Source organism: Neopsephotus bourkii, unplaced genomic scaffold (genome assembly GCF_033783945.1).
Source record: "Neopsephotus bourkii isolate Nb327-2 ecotype Australia unplaced genomic scaffold, CSIRO-AGI_Nbou_v1 NB_1780, whole genome shotgun sequence".
NCBI lineage: Eukaryota > Metazoa > Chordata > Aves > Psittaciformes > Psittacidae > Neopsephotus > Neopsephotus bourkii.
Window position 1 is genome coordinate 1,591,294 of NW_026902254.1, and position 27,423 is coordinate 1,618,716.

Here is a 27,423-nt window from a genome sequence, read left to right on the forward strand (position 1 = left end):
CAATCATAATGGATTTGAATGTTTGTACTTTAGTTACATAGAAGTGCCAATATATTTTCTAATACCAGGACAATGTGACATCACGTGTTAATTAACAGACAGTTACAGCTATTAGATTTACAGAAACCTGATTTTTCAGCAGAGGAACTGCAGTGTTATTAAACAGTGGTGATACCAGATCTTGTTAGCTGATGTAAAACACTGAAATCTACTTCTCAGCCTACATTCTCCTTACAGGAAGTAAGCAGTATGTACTTCAGACTTTCCAGTCTGTGAATGAAGTTCAGAAAAAAAGGTTAGTACAAGGATATTTTTGTGTCAGAAACTACAGTATGTAAGGAATGATTTAGCATAAGGCTTGACAACACATTAAAACTTGTTGATGGATGGAAAAACGTTATGCCAGTAAAACCCAAGTGACTGTAGCAAGCAGTTTGAAATGCAGCAACAGATCTATACTAAAATGAAATGCAACCATTCAAAGCACTAAAGCAGAAAAAGGCCTGTAGGCCTTTCTTATCATGTAGCAGTCTAGTCACTCCATTAATTAGCCACTGTTTTACACCAATTCATTGAAATTAAATATACTGGTGTATTGACTGAACTTATAGTGCAGCTGTTCTTGCAGTGGTATCCCCATTAGCACTGTAAAGACACCTGGAATGGATGGGATTATGTTACTGAAAATCTTCCATAAAAAGATGAAACACATCGAGCAGTTAAGATACAATGTAAAACAACTTCCCTTTATTTGCAGTTCCTGATCTTGGTCAGATGATCCTTGTACAAATAATCTGCTGTGCAAAATAGTTTATAAAATACTAAAAAAAAAGCTTTTATTGTAAAAAAATAAAGTTTTCTAGATATACAGTTACTTTGCACTATCACAAATATTGCCAGGTATTTAACATTTACATTTAATATCACAATACTCAAGTCATGTAAACCAATGATCCTACTGGTCAGAAAGCTACTACTGAAACTCAGGTTCACTAGGGATGTGTTAAGTACTTTCCTCTTTTCATATATACACCCTTACACAACTCTGATGACCATGCTTGCAATTGCACCCATATAATGAAATCAGGCATTGGGCTATCCTTTCCTCCATTATCAGGTGAAAAATACCAAGTCAAATGGTAAATTTATCAAAATCATGGCAACACATGATTTTAGTAAATCATGGCAGCACATGAGCTACACAGTGCAGTCACAGAACAAAGGTTCCCCGAGCTGCGCTGAGAAGCAGTGTAAAGGCAGCCAACGCTGGGTTTTGGGCATGTGTATGATTTGTACCAGTATCCAAGCCAGTCTGCTTAAAAACTAGCTCTGGCCTCTCACTGCTGCAGTGCGATCACAATCATTTTAGCATGAAATGCCTCCAAGAAGATTTGAAGCAGTCACCTGAGCCCTCATTGTTCCAGTTCACTTTCATTCTGCAAAGTCTTCATAGCTAAACCCCAGAGGGTCATGCTAGAGAAGAATGGTCCTTCATTATTCTTGTACACAGCAGACGGTGTTCGACTGCCCAGTGGGTCATTACAATGGCTGTCCAAGCTAACCATAGAGGAACGAATCATGGGAATATTATCAGACTGTAAGGGTTCTTCTGCAGAAGATACATCTACATCTCCGTAACTATACAGTGGTGGTGGAGTTTGCTGGGGCTGAGCCTTTGGGAGTTTAGCAGAATCCACATTCAGTTTCTGCTGGTTTGCAGAGTCATGGTGTTGAATCATTGATCGCAGCTTACAGTAAGAATCCGCAGAACTATCAAATTCAGCTGGACGAATGGGAAATTTAACAGACACTGGTAACAAGGTAACAGACATTTCTTGGCCAAAAGAGTCAGAACTCTGAGACTTGTCAAGGTCAGATGTTTCAATTCCTTGAGTAAATTCATCTAGAGCGTTTGAACCCTCGTCAGTGGCTTTACAATGCATTTCCTTGTGCCGCCGCAGAACAGCAGAGCGGGTGAAGCACTTGTTACAGGTTTCACAGGTGTAGGGTTTTTCTCCTGTGTGAGTCCTCACGTGTCTACGCAGGTCACCAGAGCCTGCAAAACATTTCCCTACAAGACAGAAGTGACAGATTAAGATTTTGTTCTTAGCACCGGTGCATAAATGTTTTAATTAGCAAAGATATCACCTGATGGCATGTCCCAATCATGGCACTTTGTTTATCTACAGCTGGTTCAAACAAGTTCTGTCTATTTTTACAATAACCTATTTCTTCTTCTTGATCTGATTTTCTAACTTGTGTTTACCAGTGCTTTAGTTTTAGTCTCCAGAGATGGGAAAATCCATTAGTATCTAAAAGCTGTGAGTGCCCTCAGTTTGTATCAATCTTTGTGGAGGAAAAAATAGAAATAAGCAATTTAATTTGTCTGTCTGGAAAACCAGTATCCCTGATAAGCTTCTAACTATATTCTTCCAGCAAGAACTGCATCACAGAAAGTAATGGTTTATTCATTACTAAGGAACTGTTCTCAGAGTGCTGACAATGTTAGTTTTTTTCTTAACTCTGAGCTAACATAATGCAGCAGTCCATTTCCTTTATATTCTAGCCAGAGAATGGGTCAAATCTGTAATTTTTTATTGCTGTAAATACTGGAAAACAATAAAATATTCAACTGCTTGCCTGTTTTTAGAACCACAGGCTCAAACAAGCTCAATTACTACACTGCAAAGAAAACCGAGGCTGGAGCAAGGCAAAGTGTAGAACAAGCAGAACCAGAGAGCATTAATTTCCAGAATTGCTACCTCACATTCTTTAGGACAGTGGAAATAAGATGGTTCCTATTTGTGGTTTTATCTCATTTTACCTAGGCTAAAGGTTATTTTATTTTGTGTGAACAGATACCAACTCAAATGAACTTGTACTATGTGAAAGCTCAGTAAAACGGCAATCTCAATTTTCAGAATCATACTTTTTATTCCACTCCCAAGATTTCCCTTCAGAAAAGCCATTAAACAGTAAGATTACAAATTACTGGAATGATGCATGTGGGTTTTCTGCATAATGTGAATGCAAAATTCTTAATGCTTGATCAGATCCTTTTTACACAATTCTTGCCTTCTCAGTGCAAGATGACCTGGCTAAAATGAAAAAATAAATCAAACAGCACTGCAAAACAAGATCAAAAAAGGCCTATTTTAACATCAGCAACACAACTGTTTGTTTATACTTTTATATCCTGCATGTCTCTATTTCCTCCTTCTGCAAGACCTTCCCGTAATATTAGCTCTTCTTGTGCCTCAAGACATTACAAATAAAACACTGCAACTGGACATTATCTGAAGGAGCTACCCTCTGCCAAAGCAGATTCCTCAGAACATAAGTGAAATTATACCAAAATAGCTTAAGGGCAGAAAAGCAAGTAGGATGCTCAGTAAGGTATGAGGTAAGGACAGACAATGCAACTTCTGAGAGCTGTTATACAAGGATGAATCACTGATCAAAGAGGCATTTTCAAACCACCTGTTTGATGTATCTAGCAAGTTTTGAACATGGACGTTCTTTGGTACGAAGCATTGGTCAAGTTCTGATTTTATTCCAGATGTTGAAGCAAAAGGTTATTATCAAACTGTATGGTTGAATGCAGTTAAATCAACTGGGGGCAAAAAGAAAAAAAAAAAAAAATCAGCACCAAAAACCAGTGATGCCAAACCTGAATTTCCATCAGAAAGGACTATACTGAAATCATTTTTGCAGCAGCAAGTACATGTACAGTGTTGATTCCTCTTACTTCCCTTCTGTATTCTTCAACTGAAATTTACTTTTTAATTTCTTTACAACAGCTAAAGGAGTTTAATACACCAAATGAAAGACTATGAAGCATTGAAGACAGATTTTCTGACAAGCTTTCACAACATGGTATTTCAATTTAAAACCATTTTGGTTAATTGCTATTCTGCTGACACAGGAACTTTTCCTTATTTAAAAAGCAGACACAACCAAGCCATGCACATTAAATCTTACCGCATGCTGAACAGCTGTATGGTCTCTCTCCAGTATGCCTAATTCTGTGTTTTACTAATTTTCGTTGCATGTTGAATGACTTCCCACATTCATCACAGGTGAACACTTTATCTGCTGTATGAGTCTTTTTGTGCTCCTTTAAATTACTGAAGTTACTGAATCCTACAAAAATACAACAGAAACTGAAGATTAAAATGACTCCTCGCATTTCAAGCAAAAATCCTCAGAGGCAGAAACCTTGGTTCTTACATACCTCTGCCACAAATATCGCACAGATGAGGCTTTTCTCCAGAATGAATAATAATATGACGTTGAACATCACCAGAAGCAGCAAATCTGTTAACAGAATGTGGAAACCCAATTACGGTCTTTGTAAGACCCTTATTCTCCTATACTGATTACCTTGTGGAAAATAACTATAATGAATGCCTGACGTTATGAACAAAGATTAATATCCACAGATAAAGGACACATTTAAGAAAAAAAATTTAATCTGGTAATGCCCAATTAAATTTATGCTAGGGAAAAGAACAACCAACCAAATAACCCTTTTCACTAATAATTTTACTAATTTATTCTGCATTTAATGCTACTCCTACATTAGTATATTTTCTATACCCTATAAGCCAAAGACAGAAATGTTTAATGCTTTGCATAAATTTATCAAGTTTCCCATACTTCATAATTTCCATGAAATGTAACAAAAATTCTATGATCAAATAACAGAAAGGTACAAACCCACATGATTTACTGTCACTCACACTATTCAAAATACACACAACAATATGGCCTTAACTAAAGACACCAATATACAAGAAATTCAGTAAAGACCACAGGCTATATATGTGGTGACATGTTTACTTATTATTGAGACTTGCAACAAGACATTTGGAGACATTTATGTATTTTAGTCCCATCAGTACTCATTTAAAGACAATGTCTTCTAAACAAAATTGAGCAGTGTTCTACTTCAGCTCTTGGCCCCTAGTTTTACCATGTTAACTTTACTAAGATGCACAGTTCTACTCACCTTTTCCCACAGATTTCACAAATGTATGGCTTTTCACCAGAATGTCGACGCAAATGTGTCTGGAGATTACCTGCCTGAAGGGACAGTAATTTAAACATTTAAATTCGGCTAGCCTGTTGTTGTATGCAGACAAAAAGATAATGATGGAAACTATGAGACTGCCTTTTTATTTCTAATTCTAAGGCAGTGATGATACAAAGCACGTATGAACTCAAGCATTCCTATCTAGTGAAGAAAGACTACCATACATTTCAAGATCAAATTGCTTATGTATGTAATTATACACTGACAAGAACAGAAAATAAGAAAAAAGCCTGTAATCAAATGCTAAGGAAAAAAAAAGCCCTATAGTTGAAACCAGATCCAATTATAAATGAAAATTACACTACGTAAATTGCAGTGAAAACTTCCTGCTAATGTGGTTCATGTCAGTCTTACTTTCCCCGTCATACACATAAAATGCTGTTACATTAGGACCTCTGAATTCACCTACCGGGAGGTTAAAAAGAAAAGAACAGGGTAAACATTTTTCAACCCACGAAATACTCCAAGCCAAGAGCTCCAAACCTACAAATATTTTACTCATACCAAAAGAAAACAGAACAGGAAGTACTGAAATGAACAAATGGGATTGCTAATAACTAATTTTTATTATGTATCTTTCCTCTCCCAGTCCCGCAACAATTACTGAGCTCATAATATACCAGAACTAGGGCGCTGCAGACACAGACACAGAGAACAATACTAAAGGGATCACCGTTTGAACCCTGAGAGAACTTTCTTTAACCCCTGTAATGTTTTCCAGACAACGGTATGACTGAACCATTGCTCTCTCAGGCCATACTTTGTAATACTGAACCCCAGTTAAAGCGAGGCATTAGGCACCTGTTTCTGAGGAAGGAAAATACTAACCACAGAACAGTTCATGCTTTGCAAAGACAAGGGATTTTACGCAGAGGTGCATTTGAGAGAAATGTAGAAAGACAGAACCTTTACCTTTATCCACGTCACAAAACAAACCATATCACAGGCATTTGAAAGTTATTCTGGATAAAGACAGAGGGTGAATTTGAAGTGCAACAATTATTCTAAAATAGTTCTCAACAGAGATTTTTAGCCAGAATAAAAACATTTTACAGAGTAGCAAGTAGATCCATTTCTTTCTTACAAGACTGCCACCTCCTCATAATGAGGACATTAACAAGTGCTTGGAAAAAATTCTTTTACTAATACTTGCAGTATACCGCTGCTCACAAATTTGGAGACGAGAAAGAAATGCTAGGCTCGGTCCATTTGTAACTGGCATGCTTTTAAACTGAAGTAACTAATGCATGTAGTTGCCCATGATATCCTGGATCACCAGCCAGAGAAGCACCACATAGCAACGGTTCTGCAGCTGTAATGGAAGATGCTGGCGTGGAAATACAAAAGGAACTTTTTTGTCCAAAACTCAAAGACTTTTGTGGTTATTTATTCCAGGCTATGAGTTCCTATGTCCATTTTCCCTACTTTTTTCATTTTTTGTTTCACATTGCAACACACAGAACATCAGTTACATTCAGCATGAACAGACATACCATCAGGCACAACTGCACTGTCTCAAAAGCACAGAACACGAAGGCTCAAATGAGAAAAGTATTGCTATTTCTTTGCCTGCAAGCTGAGAAGATCAAGATTGGACAGACAGTAATTATCCTTACATCTTACTTGCGTGATTCAAATGCATGTACCTTAGAAGCATTCAAGTTCTTTTTTATGACCAGAGAAAGAATTGCAGCACATAAGCTGAATGCTGCAGCTCTTATTCTGGACCTGCAGGTACTGTCCGTCGGTATGTATCTACCTATATCTTTGGGCAAGTGAGGTAATGGGAAGGGAAACTGTTTGACAGTGTTTAATTAAAAGGTAGAAATTTCCAGTTTTACTGGGGTTTGTTTTTAATTGAAGAGGAGCAATGCATGTTGCATGAGGAGTGTGCCACGCCTGTCATACACTCTGAGTGTGTGCAGCTTTTTTATTTCCCTCTTTCCCCACAGAAATGATACAGAACACCACTCCATTCGCCAAAAGTACTTTCAATGGAATTCAGAAATACCCACTTTCTTCTTTTAATAACTAGAAGGTCAGCCATCAAAATGAATGAAAATGCACTTTCTTTGCCAAATAAGCAGATCCGGTTTTGCTCAAAATGGCTTTGTAAGCATGGTGAAACAGTACTGTTCACTGGACACAGTGTTACATTCATATTCAGTAACAGAGTGGAGGATGCAACTGTACCAGATCATGGGTCAAAGTTGTCCCACTGGTGGACTACAAAACTGGAGCACGAGAAGTGCAAACACTGGTGTGTGGGTAGACAAAGACCACATAATTCTAATTCTTAAACCAGGATCATCAAGAAAGACCAAAGTTACTCAATGGTAATTATTATTTAATCTCATTATAAAAATATGCATCTCTCTATTGTCTCCTGTACTTAGGTACACATATTCCAGCCAAGAAAATAGAAAAGAAATAGACATCTTGGAAACATAAGACAACTAGGCACCAAATCTGTAGAAATACAAAATCATTGTTGTACCCAGAACAGGAAGCAAACACTGGAGGGCAAATTAAGACACTGATAAAGTTTGGGCCCTGTGTGTAAGTAGGGAACTTCCCAAGACTTTTTTTTTAAATCCTAGCTGAATTTTGTCACTTTAGACAGGCTGCTGTTCTTCACAGAAGAAGCCAAATTATATGGATTTATATGGATAGAAATTTATCTGACAAAAAAAAAATCTGCTTAATAATTCACACCATTGAGGAAGATGAAACTCTTGTGAATATAACACTACATAAAATTCTAACCTGTATTTTTTTCAGACACTGCAAAAATGCTATTAAAAACATATCCCTAAGCATAAGGCAAAAGAACAGTCTAAGACTGCTCTTTTCATTTTAAATATAGTTGTGGCTCTTTATAGTTAAATATTCATTTGAAGGTAAAATACATGACATCTACTGAGAGCAGACAGAATCAAAGGTACAAAATGTAACAAAAAAAAATCTAAAATATTTAACGTTATTTTCAAGTAAGACACTTCAATATTTTATCCCTAAAGTTCGTTTTTGAAGAAAAAATATCTATAAGCATAAACCCAAGTGTTTGAGAATCAACACACAGATGCATTTTATTTTCAAGTGTAAATACCATAATATAAAATATTCCCACCTGTGAGAAGTGTTTCCCACAAATGTTACATTCAAAAGGTTTCTCACCTAAAAGGAGAAGAAACAGAATATAGAACTTCTAATAGTTGCAATAGAATAGAAATGTTCTAAATTGTCTTCCTTTTACAACATGTAATGTAAGAGCAAAAATATCCCCCAAGGAACACTTACCATATATTTAAGGGGAAATTCAAGGGGAAATACAGTATATTAAGGGAAATTCGAGGGAAGAAGTACAAGGGAAAGTATTTACCATTAAGCTTGTGAGGCAGATTTGCTCAGAAACAGAATTTATCTTTCAAAACAACTAGGTAGAGGAGTTTTGATATGAATGAAAATGTTTTGTATTCTTTTTACTTTTTCCTCCAAACGAAAGGGGTACCCAACCTCCTGGAAGAACAGAATAGGTGACGAGGTCCCCCAACCACAACAAAACCTATGGGAAGTGCACCTGTTTTCCCACTTGTCTACACAAAGGCTCACTCTAAAAAAGAAAGAAGAATGCAGAAATACTAATTTGGAAGGATTCCATTTCCTCTGTTCAATGTGTACCATACATCTCTGATAGCACATAGCCATTCCTCCCAGGAAGTATATATTTGCCTTCAAATTCTCATCCTATATAAGAGTATCTAATAATTAACCCAAGTATTTTGCTCCATAATTTTGAATTTATACTTTAGTAAAAAATTAGCACTGCCCACTTTAGCTTTTGAAAATAACTCTATTCTCAATCCAGAATGTGACTACACAATACTTCACTTGTCTGTCAACTGTCAGTTTAAGACAAGTATCTTTTTTTAATCACTTTTTCTCCTCTTCAGTATTTCATAAAGGTAAGGTTTTTTCCCTGTTAGTTCTTGGTTCCCAGGTTTTTACATGTATAAAAATCTCTACGCATATTCTAGAATTTTTAAAACAGTAACTGCTCAAATACCACTGAACTCAGTAACAGAGACTTCTAAAGATATTTTCCATGAGTCTAACTATGTTAAAATGACAGATACAATCTGGCCCACAGGTACACGGAAGCAAAATTAGTATAAACCCTTGTGATTTTGAGTGCAAGTATTCCCAGAAAGAAAGAGATCTTACACTGTGTTTTATCTTGGTGCTGAATCAAAAATCTGTCTACTCTTTAAATGATAGTTTTCCTGATTTTACAGAACACCTCCTGGCATTTGCAGTCAACTCTTCCAGCAAGTAGTCAGTACATCAATTTTCTTCCTTCATCCTTGGAAGTGTTATGAGCAATACATACAATATCCAGGTGTTTTCCTTCCCTGCTGCCAAACACAGGTCATGTTCTTTCAGCATATTTCAGGATCAAGGATTAAATGCTACTCTCAGGTTTTAAAGCACAGAGTAAACATACACAGTTATGTGGCTTCACAGACAGCAATCTTGCAGTTACTCTGACAACCTGTGGCTGCATCTACTTTTTCTACTTGAAGAATGGAAATCTTACAGCAAGTTTCGAGAAAGCTTTCTTTCAATTAAAGAAAAAAACCTAAGAAACTAATAATTCAACTATAAAGAGCACTGAGGCTTGATTTCATTAGGGCTCTAAATTTGCAAACCACTAAAAATTCTGGTACTGACAACATAAATGAAACCAACAGGGAACAAGATCTGTGGCACCTGGGAAGGCTTCTGACAAGTGTAAAAGCATCAAGGTAATTTGAAATGGAGGATAAAACACACAAGTAGCAATTCCTGCAGAAATTACCTATACAAAAAAAACCCCACACCCAAGTTCCTGTTGACACAAAGACTAGCACGTGAACAGAAACCCACTCTGAAATAACCAGAGAAGGAGGGAGGGGAATGGGAGGCTCTAATTTCTCAAAACTAGTGTGTAGGCTGTGTGCAACCTCAATTCTGCACCTGTATAAAATGCCAAACCATCAGACATATCAAGTAGCCTACTCCATGAATGAGTTATAGCAGAAATAAATTACTCCTGGTGGTGTAGCATCCCTCAGGTAAAGTGTGGCTATGTACTTCCTATGGCATATTCATAAGAGCGTAGCTAGTGAGCTGAATTCTTCTCACCCCATCACTGGTGAGACTGTATCTGGAGCCTTAAGATGAGAAGGCCCACAGGAAACCTTACTTCTCTCCACATGCAATGGGAAGACACATGTAACCAGGTTGTTCTTGAAGGTACACGGTGATAGGACAAGAGGCAACAGACACAAGTTAGATGATGAAAAACTGCAATTAGGTATAGGAAAATAACTTTTTACCCCTGAGGGTGGTCAAACGCTGGAACTGGTTGCTGCAGTGGTTGTGGAACCTCTATGTTCCTAGAGATACCCAAAATTAGACTACACTATACAAGGTCATGAGCAAAACAACCCAAACTAATTTGACCCTCCCTGAGCAGAGAATGACCTCCAGAGATCCATTCTAATCCAAATTGTTCTATGATTCTATGACCAGCATTAAATTACAAACAACTAATCTTCTCAAAGACCATGGCTGGATCAAGAGCAATAGAGAAAATTTGGGGAAAAGTAGTAACTGAACTACAGTTAAGACAATGATTAAACAAACATCCAGGGGACTTGACTTCTGAACGCTTGGACTGTTTGTGTTTTTTATCTTCTGTTGAATCCTTCTTGCTCAGCTCTCCACAACAAGAGATGAAGTACACAGTCACAGGATCAAAGCAGGTGTGGCAGCTCCAGAGGAGAAAGGTATGAAGGCAGAAGCAGTGTTCCTGAAAAGTTCACAATGGTGAGGAGCAGAACCCTCTAAGGCATGGAATGCTGTCAACTTGTGCGAGCAAAGCTCAGAATAAAATCGTTCTTTCCACAGGGCTGGGGTTTGGATTTTTTTTTTTTTTTGGAGAGGATATTTCCTGAAACTTTTTTTAAAAAAACCCCACCAAATAAACAAACAAACCAACCCCAAACAAAACGGGGGGGGGGGGGGGGGCGGGGGGGAGGGCCCAGCAACCACAGGCAAAAAAAAACCCAACCGAAACCCCACAAAACCCTGGATGTTCCTGGCAGGTAAGGACTGTGTAAGACATATGCTTGCTTCCTTTTTTTCAGACAGGTCAATCTAATAAAAGACAAATTATAACATTCAGTCAAGTCAAAATCAATCTTAAAGTCAATGCAATCAACTCTGTTTAGAGATTCCCTTAACTATCCACTAGCAATACAATTAGAACAGCTAGATAACCCAATACAATGACTTGTGTTGAACACAATATGCCTGTCCTTCACACAGAAAACTCACCAATGTAACCAGGCTAGCCTGTAAATTCTTTAGCGGTTCCTAGTATTCAGAGAATTTCACATGTGCTTCTTCTTGACAAGCAGGCCACCACAGCACTTGTGTTGAAAGATTTGTCATTTCTAGGCTAAAAACTGGCTTACCACAGTGAAAGGTTGATTCTAATAACTTGCTTACCTTACCTTTCCAGCAAAGCCAGGTTTGGAGGACTTTCAGTAAGCACTGTAATACTTAAATACTTGCTAACTCTTGCTTAGTTCTAGAAAATTAATGTTTTAAATCAAACTGATTAGCCAGCAATTTGCTTTGCTTTCTGAAGGGGCAAGTGAATGGAAATGTCTTTTAGCATACACTTAACATTACTTAACTACCGGTATACCTAATACTAATGATACAGATGTGCCATATACCTTCAGCTGCAGATCCTTCCTATATTAACATCCTACTTAGTATCCATTGTAATTTTCCAAATACTCTCTTTGCACTAGTTGGATATTGAAAAAAAATTAACATGACCCCAAAATAACAGGCAAGCAAACAGGCCTAGCTAGTCAAATTCCTGCATCAACTTTCCATCCATTTTTTATGTGCTCATTATTTGTTAAACTTATGCTCTTAAACTTTGTCAGTTCAACACTGAGAAGCTGTTACAACATCATTAATGGCACATTAAGTAGCATACAAGTCTGGAATTTTTTGAACACTATTGGAAGTACATAATGTATGAAAAGCAGCAAGGAATTCCTGAATCCAGTGTTTACTCAGACTAGTAGAGAAGGACCGCAACAACAACAAAACCAAGCCTAGAATCACGTTATTTTACACAATGTATAATGCTAGTTTATATCTGGCAGCATTGTGGAATGTTGAAACAACATCTAGAGCTTAAGTAAAGTGGAAGCATGTGTAAATACACAGACTTCAAATAAGAACAAAGAAATTAATTGCAACACACATAAATAACCTTGTGCAGCTACTGCAACCCTTTTCCTCTTTTTTCACTACCTACTTTTGTAAGCATTTGCTGGCCATGCTGTGTCTAAGCAAAAAAAAAAAAAACAAAACTAATTTGTAAACCACTTGTATAGTCCATAGTCTATGCTACAGTCTCTTCTGTAACCCAGTGCTCCTCTGACCCTTAAGTTAAAATACATTAAAAGAAGTAAACTACACTCTGAACCTCATGTTTTAAATGGTTTAACATGGTTAACAGATTCAAAACCATATAATAATAAAGTCTATCACTCAAGCAGCACACTGTTAAAAACCCAAGTAGTTTAATGGGCAGAACTCACAAAACACAGATTTCTTCCAGTGATTTAGATGTCTAAGGAAGGGAAAATTCTAACAGGTTTCTCACAGTTGGGGCCTCTCTTTCACATAGATTCTTTAGCACAAACTTACTTGTTACTGACTTCAGAGCCTCTCCCTCAGGTGGAACTTCTCTAGATGCTCGATCTTCTACCTGATCACCTATTTTCCTGACATTTTTAAGATATTAAAATATACCTTATGTCAGCTCAAATCTGATAAAAGATTAAAAAAATACAAGGCAAAGAGAGGATCTAGGTAAGAGACATATGCAACTCTTTCACAGCAGATCAAATTAAAAATAATAAAATAGTATTAGCAATGTGAACATACAGAAGCAGTCAAAGGCACCAAGTGAAAACTTCAGGGGACTAATGCAAAATGTTCCTATTTTCAGGCTCTGGAAAGATTTTTCTCCTAATAAAATGGAAAAATAAATTCTTAATACTAAGGATTGATTAATCAAACAAAATAGTGTCTGCCAAGAGGGACTCATATTTACTTTCAGAGTACCAATGCAAAGGGATGTTTACTTGATAGGACAGAGAGATGTGTTTGCATATTTAATACAAGAAAAAGGCAAAAAACATTCAACAAATTAATCAGCTATCTCAAGGACTTGGAATCAACAGTTTCACAAGCTAAGGTAATTCTTAAACATTTAAAAAGCATATCTAAAGTTGTAGAAATATAATGTGCTGAACAGACAAATTAGTTACTTCCACGTTAAACTAAGTCGTTTCACTAAAATAAAAAAGATCCTTAGAAATAAATCTCTGCTAAAAATAATACTACCTGTGAGTTTTTAAGACAAAGTAAATTAATTCAAAATTCCCATTCACTCTGCAGCCTACTTAGCCGTAAGAGCATTATGCCCTGGGTAAACACAATGAAAGTTATTCATACTAGGAAAAAAGTATAAAATCATTACAGAGCATATTTCTACAGGTTAAAAAGAAATGACCATCAAGCCCTAATCACTTATATCTTACAGCAAATATATGATCAGAGAGAACCACGGTCATCTAGAGCACTTCTTGTATTATCTCCTATCCACTTACACTTATCACTGTTATCTGACTCAAACTTCTGGGCCATCTGATAAACTGACTAGAAATACCTCTTCTAAATGCAAGACAAAAATAAAGCTTTTGTTGAAATATCACATAACATACTTCGAAAAAGAACACTAAAAACAAGTATGAAAGAGAGCTCTTTCAGACTTTATTCCTGGATGATTAATCATTTTTTAAAATACCCCCATTTTGAAAGTAAACCCTTCACCAGCATCTCTGAATCAACAGATACTGCAGGACATCCTCTTTAATTGAAATATTTGCTCTGCAGACCAAGTTATTGATAACTGTACCTGTATGAGACCTTTTATGGAGCTCCAAATTGCTTGGGTGCTTGAAAGCCTTCCCACATAATTCACAAGTATATTGCCTTTGCGACTGAAGAGTCTGTGATTGTCCTTCTTGTTCCAAATGACCTTGAGATCTTTCAGCTTCAACAGCTTGGTCAAAATTCTCAGAACTTACTAAATCTTCAGCTTCTTTTTCATCAGTAACTCTTATACTCGTCATGTCCATGGTACTTTCATTTACAGATTCAATTACTCCTGTTACTCTACTGTCATCTTTTTTAGGCTCAGGCGGCTGCTCTGCAGATTTCTGAGACCTTAGAAAATTTAACTTTTTGAGGTGTATTGCCTTTTTCAATTGCATCTGTTTGGTGGGCTGCACAAGTGTGCTTTCTGCATCTTGCTCTGGAACAGCTTCATTCAAGGACTGAGCCAAAAAGTTTGATGGTAAATGATCTGAGGTCTCCAGAATACACTCAGAGGAGTTGACAGTACAAGAACTATTCTCTACTGTGTTTATTTCTGTAGATGGGTTGTAAGAAAAGGGTTGTTCTGCTCCTCTCTCATGATTAGAGGAAGCATTTTGCTTATAGAACTGTTTACTGTAAAAGTTGCGTAGTTTATAATAGTAATTTGGATGTTTAAATGGAAGCCCTGTGCAGTTGCCATCTAACGAGTCTTGTGGTTGTTTCTGTCCATCACCTGAGGGTGTGTGAAGATTAACAGACTGTGATGCTTGTGAACGGTGGTCAGTCAAGACTTTATTAGCTTGTGTGTCAGATGAGCATTCATGCAATAGATTTGTTCCGTAACTGTCACTGGCACAGCTAGTATCGGCAGTCAAAGTATTCTGCAGTGAAAACACACTATTACAAGGCATGCTGGCTGTCTGCTCTACAGCTGTAGATGATTTTAAAAAGGCGTGGCAAATGTTCAGCACATTCTGGACTTGGAGAACCTGTGCAATATCCAACATAGCTTGTACATTGTCCTGGCTAAGGTCCAGGTGAGAGGTGTACATGAAGTCCAAGATCTGGCCAATGCCACCTACATTTTTAATGTCCAAGTGAAAGACATCATTCTTCTGGCCTGAAGAATTCTGGAAAAGGGTCCTGATAAAATAATGCAAATATTCAATCACAAACACAAATAATTCACAAACACTTTTTATAAAAAACACACATATACCTCAGACTGCCTGGCATGAAACAACAATTTATACGGTCTTATCTACATTGTTGTGTTTTTGCAGATGAACATCCCAAAACTGTTCAATGACTTATATATTAGTCCTACACAAGTACACTAGTATGTATCAAACCAAGTTATCCTTTATGTAACTTTCTTTTTCCATTTTTTTAGTGTATTGAAATCAGACCCTATACAAGTGGCTTCCTATCCAATATTCTTTACGTGCTAGGTGCAGGGGTGTATTTATGAACTATCTGCAAAAGTTGGTTGACTCAGAATGGTGTTTCTCCTTCCATCACGGCAAATGAAAAGGGACATGAAAAACTTTCTAGTAAAAAGCAGAAGACAGACCACAGATTTAGCTTAATTATTCTCTTCTGGTAACTGAGCTTGTCCATCAAACTTTATCAGTAAATCTTGTTAAATTATTCTTTCTCCACAAGAAGATGAGAGAATAGTAAGTAAGAGAATGTCATTATTTTCAGTCTGTTCTCTCTCATGCGAAGAATACACTTTTTTACTGGTACTGAATGAGAACCAAGTAAATGAATAATAAAGAGTACAGGTACATTAGCCTGTAACAGCCATCCAACCAATAGCCACAGAATTGTCATTGAATCTAGTGTCTGAATTCACAAGACCTTTCACTGTTTGATGTAGAGTATTCTTAGCATAACAGCCGTAGTTCTTCACATGCACAACCAGTCCTACATTAAGCGGGTTCGTACTCTGCCTCAGGAACTTCACACCCTTCCATTAAAACCCTCAGTTTCCAGCCTGACACTCTCACAGTAAATAATGATATCTATAAATATATGGGGTCAGGTCACTCTTATGTAGTTATTTTCCTACACTAGAAATGCCCTGAAACTGATTATTACTCTCACATTAAGTTTTATTTAAAGGTGAGCATAGTATCAATGAGCTTTGAATCTTAAGAAAATAAGAGGTTTCAACTAGGCTTAAACTTTAGAAATGCTGAGGTTACTCTGAAGCCAATGCCCACATTCGAATTCCTTCATAAATCCAGCCCACATTAGCTAAATTAAAACCAGAGCTATGATGAACTGCAATCATGATCTGGGTAGAGAGTTTAAATTAATTAGTCACTTATATCATATTGAATTTTCATAATAATTGTGGGTTTAGTTCTTTTTAACTACTTTCAAAATTCAGTCTTTAAGCATAATTTCACATCATCAGGATTACAACACTAGAATAGAAAAAGGAAAAACAACCTTTTGTCTCTGCTCGTAACATAGAAATAATTTTCTTATGTAAGAACTGGTAGTCAAGCTTTAGAGATGTTTCAAGAAACAATGTCTAAAACCTGCCAGATCTAATAGGTTACTCACAGCTAACATAAAACACTAACTTTGGAGATGCAGCATTCCTCATAATTTGGAGGATCAATGAGGGCTATGCAGAGGGGAAAGAAATCAGTGATATGGCTTCATGGCCCACCTTTAAAACACAAACGTTGTCTCTGAGAATCTGTTCTAAACAGAAATTCAATAATAACCTGTATAGTCAAACTTGATGAAACAATTCACATTATCTATAAACAGAGAACGTGAATTGTTTCATCAATTATATCCCTTATCTGGCTCTGTTCATGTACTCTACTATGCTCCTTGTAAACAGTTATTTTTTTCATACCGAAATATCAAATACCAGAGTCCATTATATGAGGCACCATAAGTAAGGATCAGGAAAAGGCCAAACTAAACCAGTGCAGCAGTTAAGCTATGTATACCTAGAAAATAAATTACGATAGCCAAAGCTTTTAATTAGATTTCATACAGATTTATCTCTGGACAAAAAAAATAAAATAAAATAACCTTTTCCCTTATACTTCAACAGTTACTTAGTCTGCAACTACCACAAAAAAATACCCTTCTCAGAGAAAACCTCAACCAACAGCATTTAAGTTCACTTTTTGAAACAAAGCATTTTCTATCACATACCTGAAATATTGACTGAAAGCAGCTAACACATTTTTGTGTGCTTTGAAGCAGACACCTTTCACCACCAGCATGCAGTCACAGAGAAGACCCTGAATGCGCTGTTCATGTAGCTGCTGGAGAAGATGACAACTATGGCTAGCAACAGTGTCCATGCTAGAAAATCACTTAATTTACCTACAATGAAATAAAATGCTAAGATGAATCTTAAATATTAAATTGCAAAAATTAACTTAGAAAATCAAGAACATTTTTACAATTTGATTAGGTCCCTAACGAAACAGACTTCAGTTTACACCCGCATTGAGGTCCAATGGCATTTTTCTGATTAAAGATGAGCCACAAGTAGATATGCAGACGTACAGGTAGGAAATACTGATTTTAATTAAGATTTTATTGCAACAAACACCTTTTGCCAAAACATGCCAAAGGGACTGCCAATAAACTGAACTCCGTAACAGTAAAAACCCCCAATTTAGACAACTTCTGACAAAAATTAGATTCTAAGGCAAAACAGTATCATACCTACAAAACCAAAAGCATTTGTAGAAGAAAACCTGCATCTGCATCCTCTAAACTAAAAGGAAGAGCACTGTAGTAGCATTATTTATTCCCAATTTGTTGTTGTTGTAGGGAAGCACATTTCTCACATGAATCTCATTCATTAGACAAGTCAGCATGGCAACTTGTTATTTTTAATACAATGTAAAGTCTCTTTTAAAAGTCATTTCTTTGAACAGGCTGAAGGGAAGACAACATTCCCACAAAACACGTTTCCATTCAATCCTTTTTTTAAAAAAGGAAAAGCTTAAACTCTTCCCCTGCACACTTATAAATATGAAAGGCACATTCCAACTATTAGAACAATTAGAACTGATAACAGTCTTTTAACTAATGAATGAAGCAGAAAAAGCACGTTGAGTTAAACACGACAAGAAAGTGGTCGCCCCCGTTTCCAATTCTCAGAATTGCTAAGGGCTCCACATTTACTGTGTTATTCCGTGATTCGCTTCCTCCACCCGCTTTAAAGTGGGCTATTACACTCTAGTCCTTACTGTTCTTGTCCTATCTTCATTTTTATATATAAAGCATTACCACGCTTTAAAATAAAGAAACCACGTCTGTTTCCCGGATAACAGCTTTCACAGCATCTTGCAGCACTTCAATAACCCCTGAATTCAGACTCTCCCAGCAGAGAAGGCGGCCGCCGTGAGCCGCTTCCGAGCAAGCGGAGCCCCAGCAACATACCCGCTATTTACGCTGAAGCTGCCGTGCCTGGATCAAGGCCCGGCATGGAGCAGGGCACAGCGGGAGCGTCTGCTTCAGAGGACAAGACCGAGCACCGAGGGAAGGGCGGGCTCTGCCCAGGATCAGGCGACAAGCCGGCACCGCGGCCAAGCAAGGGACACCGCAGGCGGGATGGGTAACGGGGTCCAAGGCGGACAGGGCTGAGGGCGGGCCGAGCGCTACCAACCGCGGCGGGACGACACGGACACATCCCGCGGCAGGGGTAACGCGGCGCAGCCCGGCAGAGGCGCGGAGGGAAAAGAGCCGGCCCTGCTCAGCCCAGCGCTTACCGGCCTCGGCCGTCTCCCAGCTCCATCCCCGCTCAGCCGCCCGGCGGCAACTTCAGCCACACCTCCCGCCGCTTCCGCTGCCGCTCCTTCCGCTTCCGCCGCGGGGTGCGGGTCACGCAGGCGCAAAGCGGTGGGGCCGGGGCGGGACGGAACGGAGGGCGGTGACTACACGTGCAGTTTTGGGGGACCGTTGGTAGGTGGGGGTTGAGGTGTGGGGGGAGCGGGAGCGAGGTGAGGGTACGGCTGTGGCCTCCTGCCGCTGAGGAGCCTTCCTTCTTTCCATCCGTCCTTCCCGCCCCATGTGGCTGGGCCCGCATCAGGCGGCTCCCACGTAGCGGTGTCGTTCGCCCACACCCGGTGGAGACGGGTGGGCTGCGAGGAGCGGGACGGAAGGGCGGGGTGATCGCACCGGGAAGCGGAGGGAACCGTGAAATTGGGAAACGTACCGGCATGGGGTAGGGGGTAGAAGGGGGGTAGTGGTTTCAGGGTTACTGGTTTCTCTTGTGCACAGGTACCAGGCGAAATTAGGTTCTTCTGCACTTCTTTGTACACATGCAAAATCAAACTGCTTAGGTTTTCTGCTGGAGGATGTACAGCTGCATTCATTCTCAGTGGGTCAAGTGCATCTTTCAAGCTGTAAACTTAAGATCTCCTTGTATTTCTAGGGCTTTGCTTGTGTGGAAGGAAACAGATTGTACCCAGTTCGTAGAAGCTGCTGACCACTCGCCAGCATGGTGGTTTTCACATGCGATGCGTGTGGAGAGTCTGTGAAGAAAGCACAGGTTGAAAAACATGTGAACATCTGCAGGAACTGTCAGTGCCTTTCGTGCATGGATTGTGGCAAGGATTTCTGGTAGGTAGAGGATTGTATGTAGCCTTGCTCACTCAGCAGTGCTTGTCACCAATATAAGACTTTCCTATGGCATATTAAAATCAGGCAATTTCTGAATAATGTGTATTTGTATTTAAAAATTATTTATAAATTTATTTATAAATTGTATAACTTCAAGCTTAGTCACCCAAGTTTGAACCACCAGAACTAAACCACGCAGTAAACAGAGGTGCAGTGTTTTACAGTTTCAAGTGGCAGTGGTTTCAGCTTGTGATCATCCACAACTGCTACTATTCAGTTATTGCAGAGAGAGTGAGATTGGCAGTAACTCTGAGAATTCTGAATTGGGTTGGCACTTCTCAGAACTCAGAAGAAAGCAGTGCCACTGTCTGCTTTCTAAATATAAATATATGAATTTGCATAACAAAATAATGTCCTCAAGTAATTATTATATTTTTCAGTACTTTACTGAGAAAGATGAAGTTCTATGTTATTCATTGCTTTGGGGGACATTTACACATTGGTCAGATCTACAATACCACATTAGTATATCTATATTTAGGAATTAGGTTTTTGCAAACAGTTTCACCTGCTTTTCTGTTGTTAAACTGTGTCAATATGAGTAGTAAAACACAGATAAATGTATTAATAGCCATGTATGTATTACATATACAAACGTGCCAAAGCTAGAGTCATTAAGAAAAGCAGCACTATAGTAAAGAGTCCTCTGGTTTTGCAAGTCAGAAATTTTCCCTGAAGGCTGTAGCATGGCAGAAATGTCAGCAGTCTTACAAGCATATACTTTACTCATATAAGTATTGACAGTATTAGGATTTAAATAATAGGTGCTATCATCTTTTACTTCCATTTGTTGGTTTTATGTCTTGTGTGGTTCAAAGGACTCCAGTGAATTACAGTTAAAAATCTCCTTTGTTCAGGGGTGACGATTACAAAGAACATGTGAAGTGTGTAAGTGAAGACCAGAAATATGGTGGAAAAGATTTTGAAGCCAAAACTAACAAAGGAGATGCTAAACAACAAGAGTGGATTCAGGTAAGGTTTGTACTATATATAGATATGATAAATAGCTGTTGTTTATAATTGTTAAAGATGCAGCAGAGGCTATATTTGATCAAACCGAAGATCTGTTTTCCTAGTATCCACAGCTTTCTTTGGCATCTCCTTAGTAGGTCTGTTGCTTATCCTGGTAAGAAATGCACCTTTTGTTTATTTTGAATCTATCTCTCACTAGTTTGATAAGGCATATGAATAATACCATTGAAGTCAACAGATCAGTGCCATTGTTGAGATGGAACGTTGTTTAAATACACTGTTCAGAGGCAGTATGATATGAATGCTGCTGCTTATGAAAATTGTTAGCCTTCCTCAATAGTAAGTCTCTTCTGCGCAGAAAGGGGGGGATAATTACAGAGCGTCCTTTTCTGGTAGTCTTAAGACATCCACAAAACGTTTTAGAAAACAGATTTTTCAGAAGTACAGGCAGGCTTTCCAGTGTCCAGTATCTTTAAATAATGGGAAGCAGGGCCTTTTTCCCTTACAAGCAGCAGTGCTGTTCAAGTAACTGCACAAGGTCCTGGCCTGACCTCCTCTGTTCTCCTTTGCTGAGATGTGCTGTGGTATAGAATACCCCTTTGGCTAGTTTGGGTCAGGTGTCCTGTCTCTACTCCTTCCTGTCTTCTTGTGCCCCTCCTCACTGGCAGAGTATGAGAGACTGAAAAGTTCTTGATCAGGGTAGGCATTACTTAACAACAGCTAAAACACTGGTGTGTTATCAGCATTATTCTCAGACTAAAACCAAAACACAGCACTGCACCAGCTACTAGGAAGAAAATTAACTGATACAGCTGAAACCAGGACACATACCTTGCACGTATAACTTGATCTTGTGCTTCTTTGCTGATTTAGTTCTGGTTTTATTCATTCAGAAAATCCATGAAGTAATAAAGAAGCCAAATGTCAGCCCTAAAGTGCGGAACATTCTGGAGCAAATGCGTGCCTTTGATAACATTCCAAGAAAAAAAGTAAAGTTTCAGGTATGTTTTAACAGAGATTTGTTGTAGTGAGAGCCACTCTCTTTTAATAAAGGTGGGACAAATTGCTTGTTTGGGCATTAATAAATAGGTGGTGTAATAGTGGAGTTTCAAATATGGCAGTGTTTGTAAAATACATCTCCTTGCTCAAAAAGAATCTGTGTCATTTTAATTTGGTAGCAAGCCAGAGAGTTGCCATTCAAGCTTAATCTCCATACATAGGCTTGTTCCCTTTTTTTGATACCTTTTTTTTAATATATTTGTAATTTCCTTTTTTATATATTTGCAATTTTTAATGAGTGTCCAAGTCCTTAGACATACTCCTAAAGGATTCTTATTTCTATGCTTTCGGGTTTTTTCCTGGTAAAGGCAAGATACTGAGAGTTTTCCTGTGGCTCAGATTCTAACAGAATCCACCCCACTGCATACTGCACTAAACTTTGCACCACAGCCAAAGCAAGTTCCAAATGTTTCATGTGGTATCAGTAAAGAACTACTGACAAGCTGGCCATATTTATTAATTTATTTATTTATTTATTTTCCTCTCTGTTCTGTGCCGCAGATTGTGAGGCTGAGAAATGATCATGATTGCTTCCAAAGCACTCAGATAGAACTTAGTAGAGCTGCAGTGAAATTGATGCTAGCAAGCTGAAGTTTAGAATGCTTTTCTACAAAATCAGTATTCTAAGTAGGGAAAGTGATACTGTCAAGAAGCCTCTTTCTTTTTGGTAAAATATGCAGCGGAAGATTAAAAGTTTTCGCAGTTCATTGTAGAGATTTACTGCTTTGCTTTTATTTTCAGCAGGAAATCCTGCAATAGCCCTAAAAACTTTCAAATGCTTGCACTGAGATATTTGCTTAAGTTTTACTTCTCTGTAATAAACTAAGGTATCCATTTAGAAGCATGGCCATCTGTCCAGTACACAAATAAGTAAGATCAGATCCTGATGCTTTACCTCATGGAAAGAGTCAGAAGGTTTGTCAGGACATTAACACAACTAGCTATATTCAAAAGCTTGAAGATTATCTTTTCTATATATTTAGCTCTTCTGGATTACTATTAATGAGGCAATTGAGAGGTTCTTATATTGGTATATCCTTGTAACAGTACACAGGCATTATGAGACTTAAGAGATTCATAAAGTAAATGTATCAGAGATGCGCCTTTTTGGTTACTGTTGGGTTTTTTTCTGGCACAGAATTGGATGAAGAACAGTTTGAGAATTACTGACATCACTTTGCAAGACCAGGTGTGGGATATTTTCTCTGAAGCAACCAGAAACGTAAGTTAGAGGTACAACAGGAATGCAGTCAAAAATGCTGGAAGGAAAACCTTTCAGCCTCCTTTTGTAGATGTTAGCATAAATACCGTTTCCTATTGTTACAATGGATTCTGTTATAATGTTATATTCCTAGACTAATTTCCTTGCTAATTTGTGGAACATACTGTTGCTGAAGTAGTTGTGTGTACTAAGTAGGTTGTGATTAAAAAGCTTGGACATATTAATTCTACAAGAAAACTAGTATAAGCCCAGGAATATTAAAAGAAACCCAAATATATTAAGGTGAGAAAAGTACAATTAAAACAACCAGCAGTGCCTTTGCTGACATCTTGCAGCAAATAGTTCATTGTCCCAGCCAAAACCCAAGTCAGGGAACTGGATGGCAAAGCTAAGATTATTACTCAAGCGCCATGTATTTGGGAATAGGTTCTATATATTGCTGTAATAGACCATGGTTTTGTCTGCATTAAAAAGTCCCAAATACATAGACAATTATTTTAAATAGAAATTATATATGTTGTAAGTTAATATTTCTTCTGTGATGCTAAAGTAATTAGCATTTAGAGTGAAAAGAAAAATCAGCCACCCCATTTAGTGTTGTTTCTCACGTAACTGTTGTTACCGCTTGCAAACAGTTTGACTGCAGAATATTAGTGTTATTCATGGAGAAAATATTCTTTATGTAGTAAAGTTGCAATGTCAAAAAGGCATGTAAAAATTGTAATAATCTGTCTTTCAACAAAAGATTTCAAGTGAAAAAGAACAAGCCAAACCACAGCAGAAGGAAGAGGTGCATTCTGCAGAAACTGGGAAACAAGAAAATGGAATTACAGATGATAAAACTGAGAGGAAAAAGAATAAGAGAGAACGAAAAGAAGAGAGACAAAAGAACAAAAAGAAGGAGAAAAAGGACTTGAAATTAGAAAACCAGACAGAAGTAAAAAAGAGTAAAAAGTCCAAAAAAGAAAAGGAGAGCTTGGAGAATGAATTTGAAATAAATGGAAATGGCCATCAGAGTGAAGTAGAAAAGGAAACAAATGTAAAGAAACGCAAACATAAACATGCAGAAGGTATCCATCCTGCACTTTATATTCTTGCTTGTTTTCAAGATGCTTTTTCTCTGTGCCCTAAAGCTCAGTAATTTATCTAAGTAGAATTTTTTAAATAGTAAGTTACATACACACATTAGATTATTTTTTAACACTGTGGTTGCACAGTCCTTTATAAAGTCTGAACATCTTAGCAAATATAAACTCCTGTTGCAAGAACAGAACCTTCAAGTCACATCAGAACTTTGTTTCTACTTCTGTACATTTTTGTGTATGTTTATCCAATTCTGTCTCTAGAGCAACCTCCTATTACAAGGAAGAAAATGAAAACTGAATACATTTCAGAAGACATGGAAACAGAAAACAACAATGGCAATGAAGAGAATTTTGGAAGAGGTAACATATTCTTAAAGGGGGAGTTTCGATAGTTACAAAGCTATTCTGCAAGAGCACATTAGCCAACATGAAAAAGGGTAACAGCTCACTTGTAGCTCTTTGTAGCTCTTACATCATCTGTTTTTGCTCAGTGAATCATAAATTGGACTTTAGCCGTGTTGGACCTTAGTTGATACTTGGACAAGCCTACTTATGCCCATCCTTCAACAGACACTTATTGTTGGGGAATTGTCTGTACTTGAACATACAGATCGTTTATTTGTAAACATGACCTCTCAAGTGGGTACTATGTGGGATTGACTTCCTGTGCCCTAAGGGCAGAGAGATGGGATCTTCCCAGCCATCCCTGTGTTATGTAAAAATTGCTGCTTAATATCTAAAGCACAGAAGTAATAATAGCCCTGACCCCAGCCTTTGAAGTAGTGTGTTGGTCCTATTAGAATCTTCAGAAACAGCCCACATGACTTTATGCTTAGGTACCCTGCTGCTGTAGGGTCAGTAAGATACCAGCTGTTGTGGTAGATGAACTCATTCCAAAATCAGGTGATTGAGGGCTGGTTCATATGAGAGAAGACTTATAAATACCTAATTTTATTAACGATGTTGTACACCTACTCATTTTGTAGGTAAATTCAACTGGAAGGGAACCATCAAAGCTGTCCTGAAACAGGCTCCAGACAATGAAATTTCAATTAAGAAACTAAGAAAAAAGGTACTGTGCAGCATGGCTTTTTTAATCTCCTTTGGTCTTCTGAATTTCTTTCCATAATGTTTTAAGTTCATAACCTCCTGCCCCGTATAAGCAAAAACAGTTTGATGTTATCTAACAGTTGGCAGAATATCAACTGAGGGGCATGTTCCTTATTGCTTACTGGACTACAGGAGAAATTCAGCACTAATTCTGCAAAGGAATAATAACAATAGATTCTCTGATGCTTTCAGTAGAGTAACGTGAATGTATTATTGCTGAAAGTGGAATCATGTTTACTAACTCGGAACCATTCCTCTGTCTTTATGCAGGTTATAGCTCAGTATTATGCCACAGCTGGTGAACATCACAAATCACAAGAGGATATTCTAGTCATGTTTAATAAGAAAGTGAGTAACAATCCCAAGTTTAAAGTTTTAAAGGACAAAGTTAAACTCCTGAAATAAGAGTTTGCGTACTTTTCATAACATCTGCATTTTAACCGGACTGAGACAAATTCTTCTATCAGCTATACAAATACGTTGCACTGGTCTCAGATTATTTATGTGAGAGCAGAATTTTAAGACTGGATTCCTCCTCTTTTCTCTAGGTTTATCACAGAACATTTTAAGATATTTTATTTTTGATTTTATGGAAAATGTATATTTTTTGGTACAAGTTTTAAGGGACATTGAAAATAATTGTTGCCTATTGTATTAAACTCTTCTAATGATAAAACTTACAGGCAAGAATGTTTATCAGGACCTGGGTTGTGTGTCTTTTTGCAGAAACTACTGTAAGAGCAACTAGCATTTTCATATTCAAACCCCCACTGTGGAGTAAATGTGTTGTTATGCTAAAATTCTATGACTGATATCGCCTTAATATGGGGTTTAATAACCTGTTAGTTCTGTGTAATAACCTGTTAATTCTTTATCGTAACATGCATAATAAAAGTGTCTGTCAAGTTTGTGTACGTAATATTGCACAATCAGTGAAAATCTGAAGACTGTTACCTGTATATGCACTGGTACTGAATGTCTTAATTAGTGACACAGCTGACTTCAATGCAAGGGCGCACTTAAACCAAAAATGGATGAAATAAATTACTTTGAAACATGACCTTCAATATAATATATCTTGCCACTTTATATAATAAACCCACAATTTACATAGAATTTGAAGAGGCTGTTATGTTGCTGTCACCAGAATAATTTAGGCAGGCCAGAAATCCTACACAGAGTTGTCCAGGAAAAGTTACTTGAAGTTTACAGAGGTTTAATCAAATGCAAAATAGTTCTAGATAGGAAGTTTCCTACCATGAAGCAGTCTGTTAAAAACAGTGGTAGAAAGCCAGGGAAGATCTCTTGCAGTATAAGATATGTTTTGGAAAAGTACACAATGGTTTCCAGCAGATACACTTTTATAAAACTCCATTGTGAAAATACCTGAATTTATAGGAATTTTGAATATATTAAAAATAGAAATACGACGAAATTAACTGTTACACTGGTCCAGTTTTTCTGAATACATATTTGTCCTACTATAAAAGTTGCAATAAAATGTCTAATAAATTTAAGATACCTTAAGTGTTTGTTGTTAATTCATGAAAATGGCTTTGAAGAGAAATAGAATAAAATTAATTTACAGACATGGAAAATCTTTGAGAAGCTTTGAATCAACACATTTTGAAAGCTTAGATTTCTTTGGTTTTGATTTAGGAAGGGACCTATAAAAGAACAAGTCTTTGTCAGTGAAATTGAAATAATACAGTGCTGTTAATCTTGTCACTCACTGTATTTACAACAAATATCGTTAAATTATGATCCTAAATAGTTTTGCTACAATAATTGTTACAAGTTTGGGGGGGGGGGCAGCTAATTCTGTGGTGTGCCTCCATCCTCTTCTCCCTTAGCCTCAACCTAGGATCTCGCCTCCTTCTATGCAACACTTCAAAGCACCAGTCCCATGTCCACACACCAGGGCTGCCTTCCTGCTCAGTGCCCCCAGTCCCATCAGCCAGCTGGCTCCAGCCACCCCATGAGCTGTGCTGTAGCACTGCTGGCTGTTCTGCTGTGTGCAGCAGCCTGCATCACCTGCATGTTTTTTCAGTAAAGGCCTACTATTTTCTTGGCATGCTCACGACCTCATCAGCTGCATCTTTTTTCCTTTTTTCAGGCAGGTAAGGACAGATTAGATTGTTTATGCCATGCATTAAATATTCACAGTAAATTCTTACTTCGGA

At 37.7% G+C, this 27,423-nt stretch overlaps 2 protein-coding genes across 5 annotated transcripts; one reads left to right on the forward strand and one right to left on the reverse strand.

The window, feature by feature from the left end:
* Window positions 1-719: 719 nt before the first annotated feature.
* Window positions 720-18,970, reverse strand: ZBTB49 (zinc finger and BTB domain containing 49). 4 transcript variants are annotated; one of them, XM_061379748.1, is made up of 8 exons: window positions 18,880-18,970; window positions 17,306-17,479; window positions 14,154-15,259; window positions 8,226-8,272; window positions 5,012-5,085; window positions 4,235-4,317; window positions 3,982-4,143; window positions 720-2,071 (listed from the first exon to the last, which is right to left on the reverse strand). In XM_061379748.1, the coding sequence occupies exons 2-8, from the start codon at window positions 17,455-17,457 to the stop codon at window positions 1,413-1,415; spliced, it is 2,283 nt and encodes a 760-aa protein (XP_061235732.1). In that variant the 5' UTR covers window positions 17,458-17,479; window positions 18,880-18,970; the 3' UTR covers window positions 720-1,412. The 4 variants fall into 4 exon arrangements, with proteins under 4 accessions (XP_061235732.1, XP_061235730.1, XP_061235731.1 ...); XM_061379746.1 differs by having other exon boundaries at window positions 18,777-18,896; XM_061379747.1 differs by lacking the exon at window positions 18,880-18,970 and adding an exon at window positions 18,358-18,761.
* Window positions 18,971-19,537: 567 nt separating this feature from the next.
* On the forward strand, window positions 19,538-26,297 carry LYAR (Ly1 antibody reactive). The gene is made up of 8 exons (XM_061379964.1): window positions 19,538-19,732; window positions 20,650-20,764; window positions 21,658-21,765; window positions 22,962-23,045; window positions 23,791-24,115; window positions 24,392-24,490; window positions 25,117-25,202; window positions 25,511-26,297. Exons 1-8 carry the CDS (start codon window positions 19,611-19,613, stop codon window positions 25,643-25,645), a joined length of 1,074 nt encoding a protein of 357 aa, XP_061235948.1. The 5' UTR covers window positions 19,538-19,610; the 3' UTR covers window positions 25,646-26,297.
* Window positions 26,298-27,423: the final 1,126 nt, after the last annotated feature.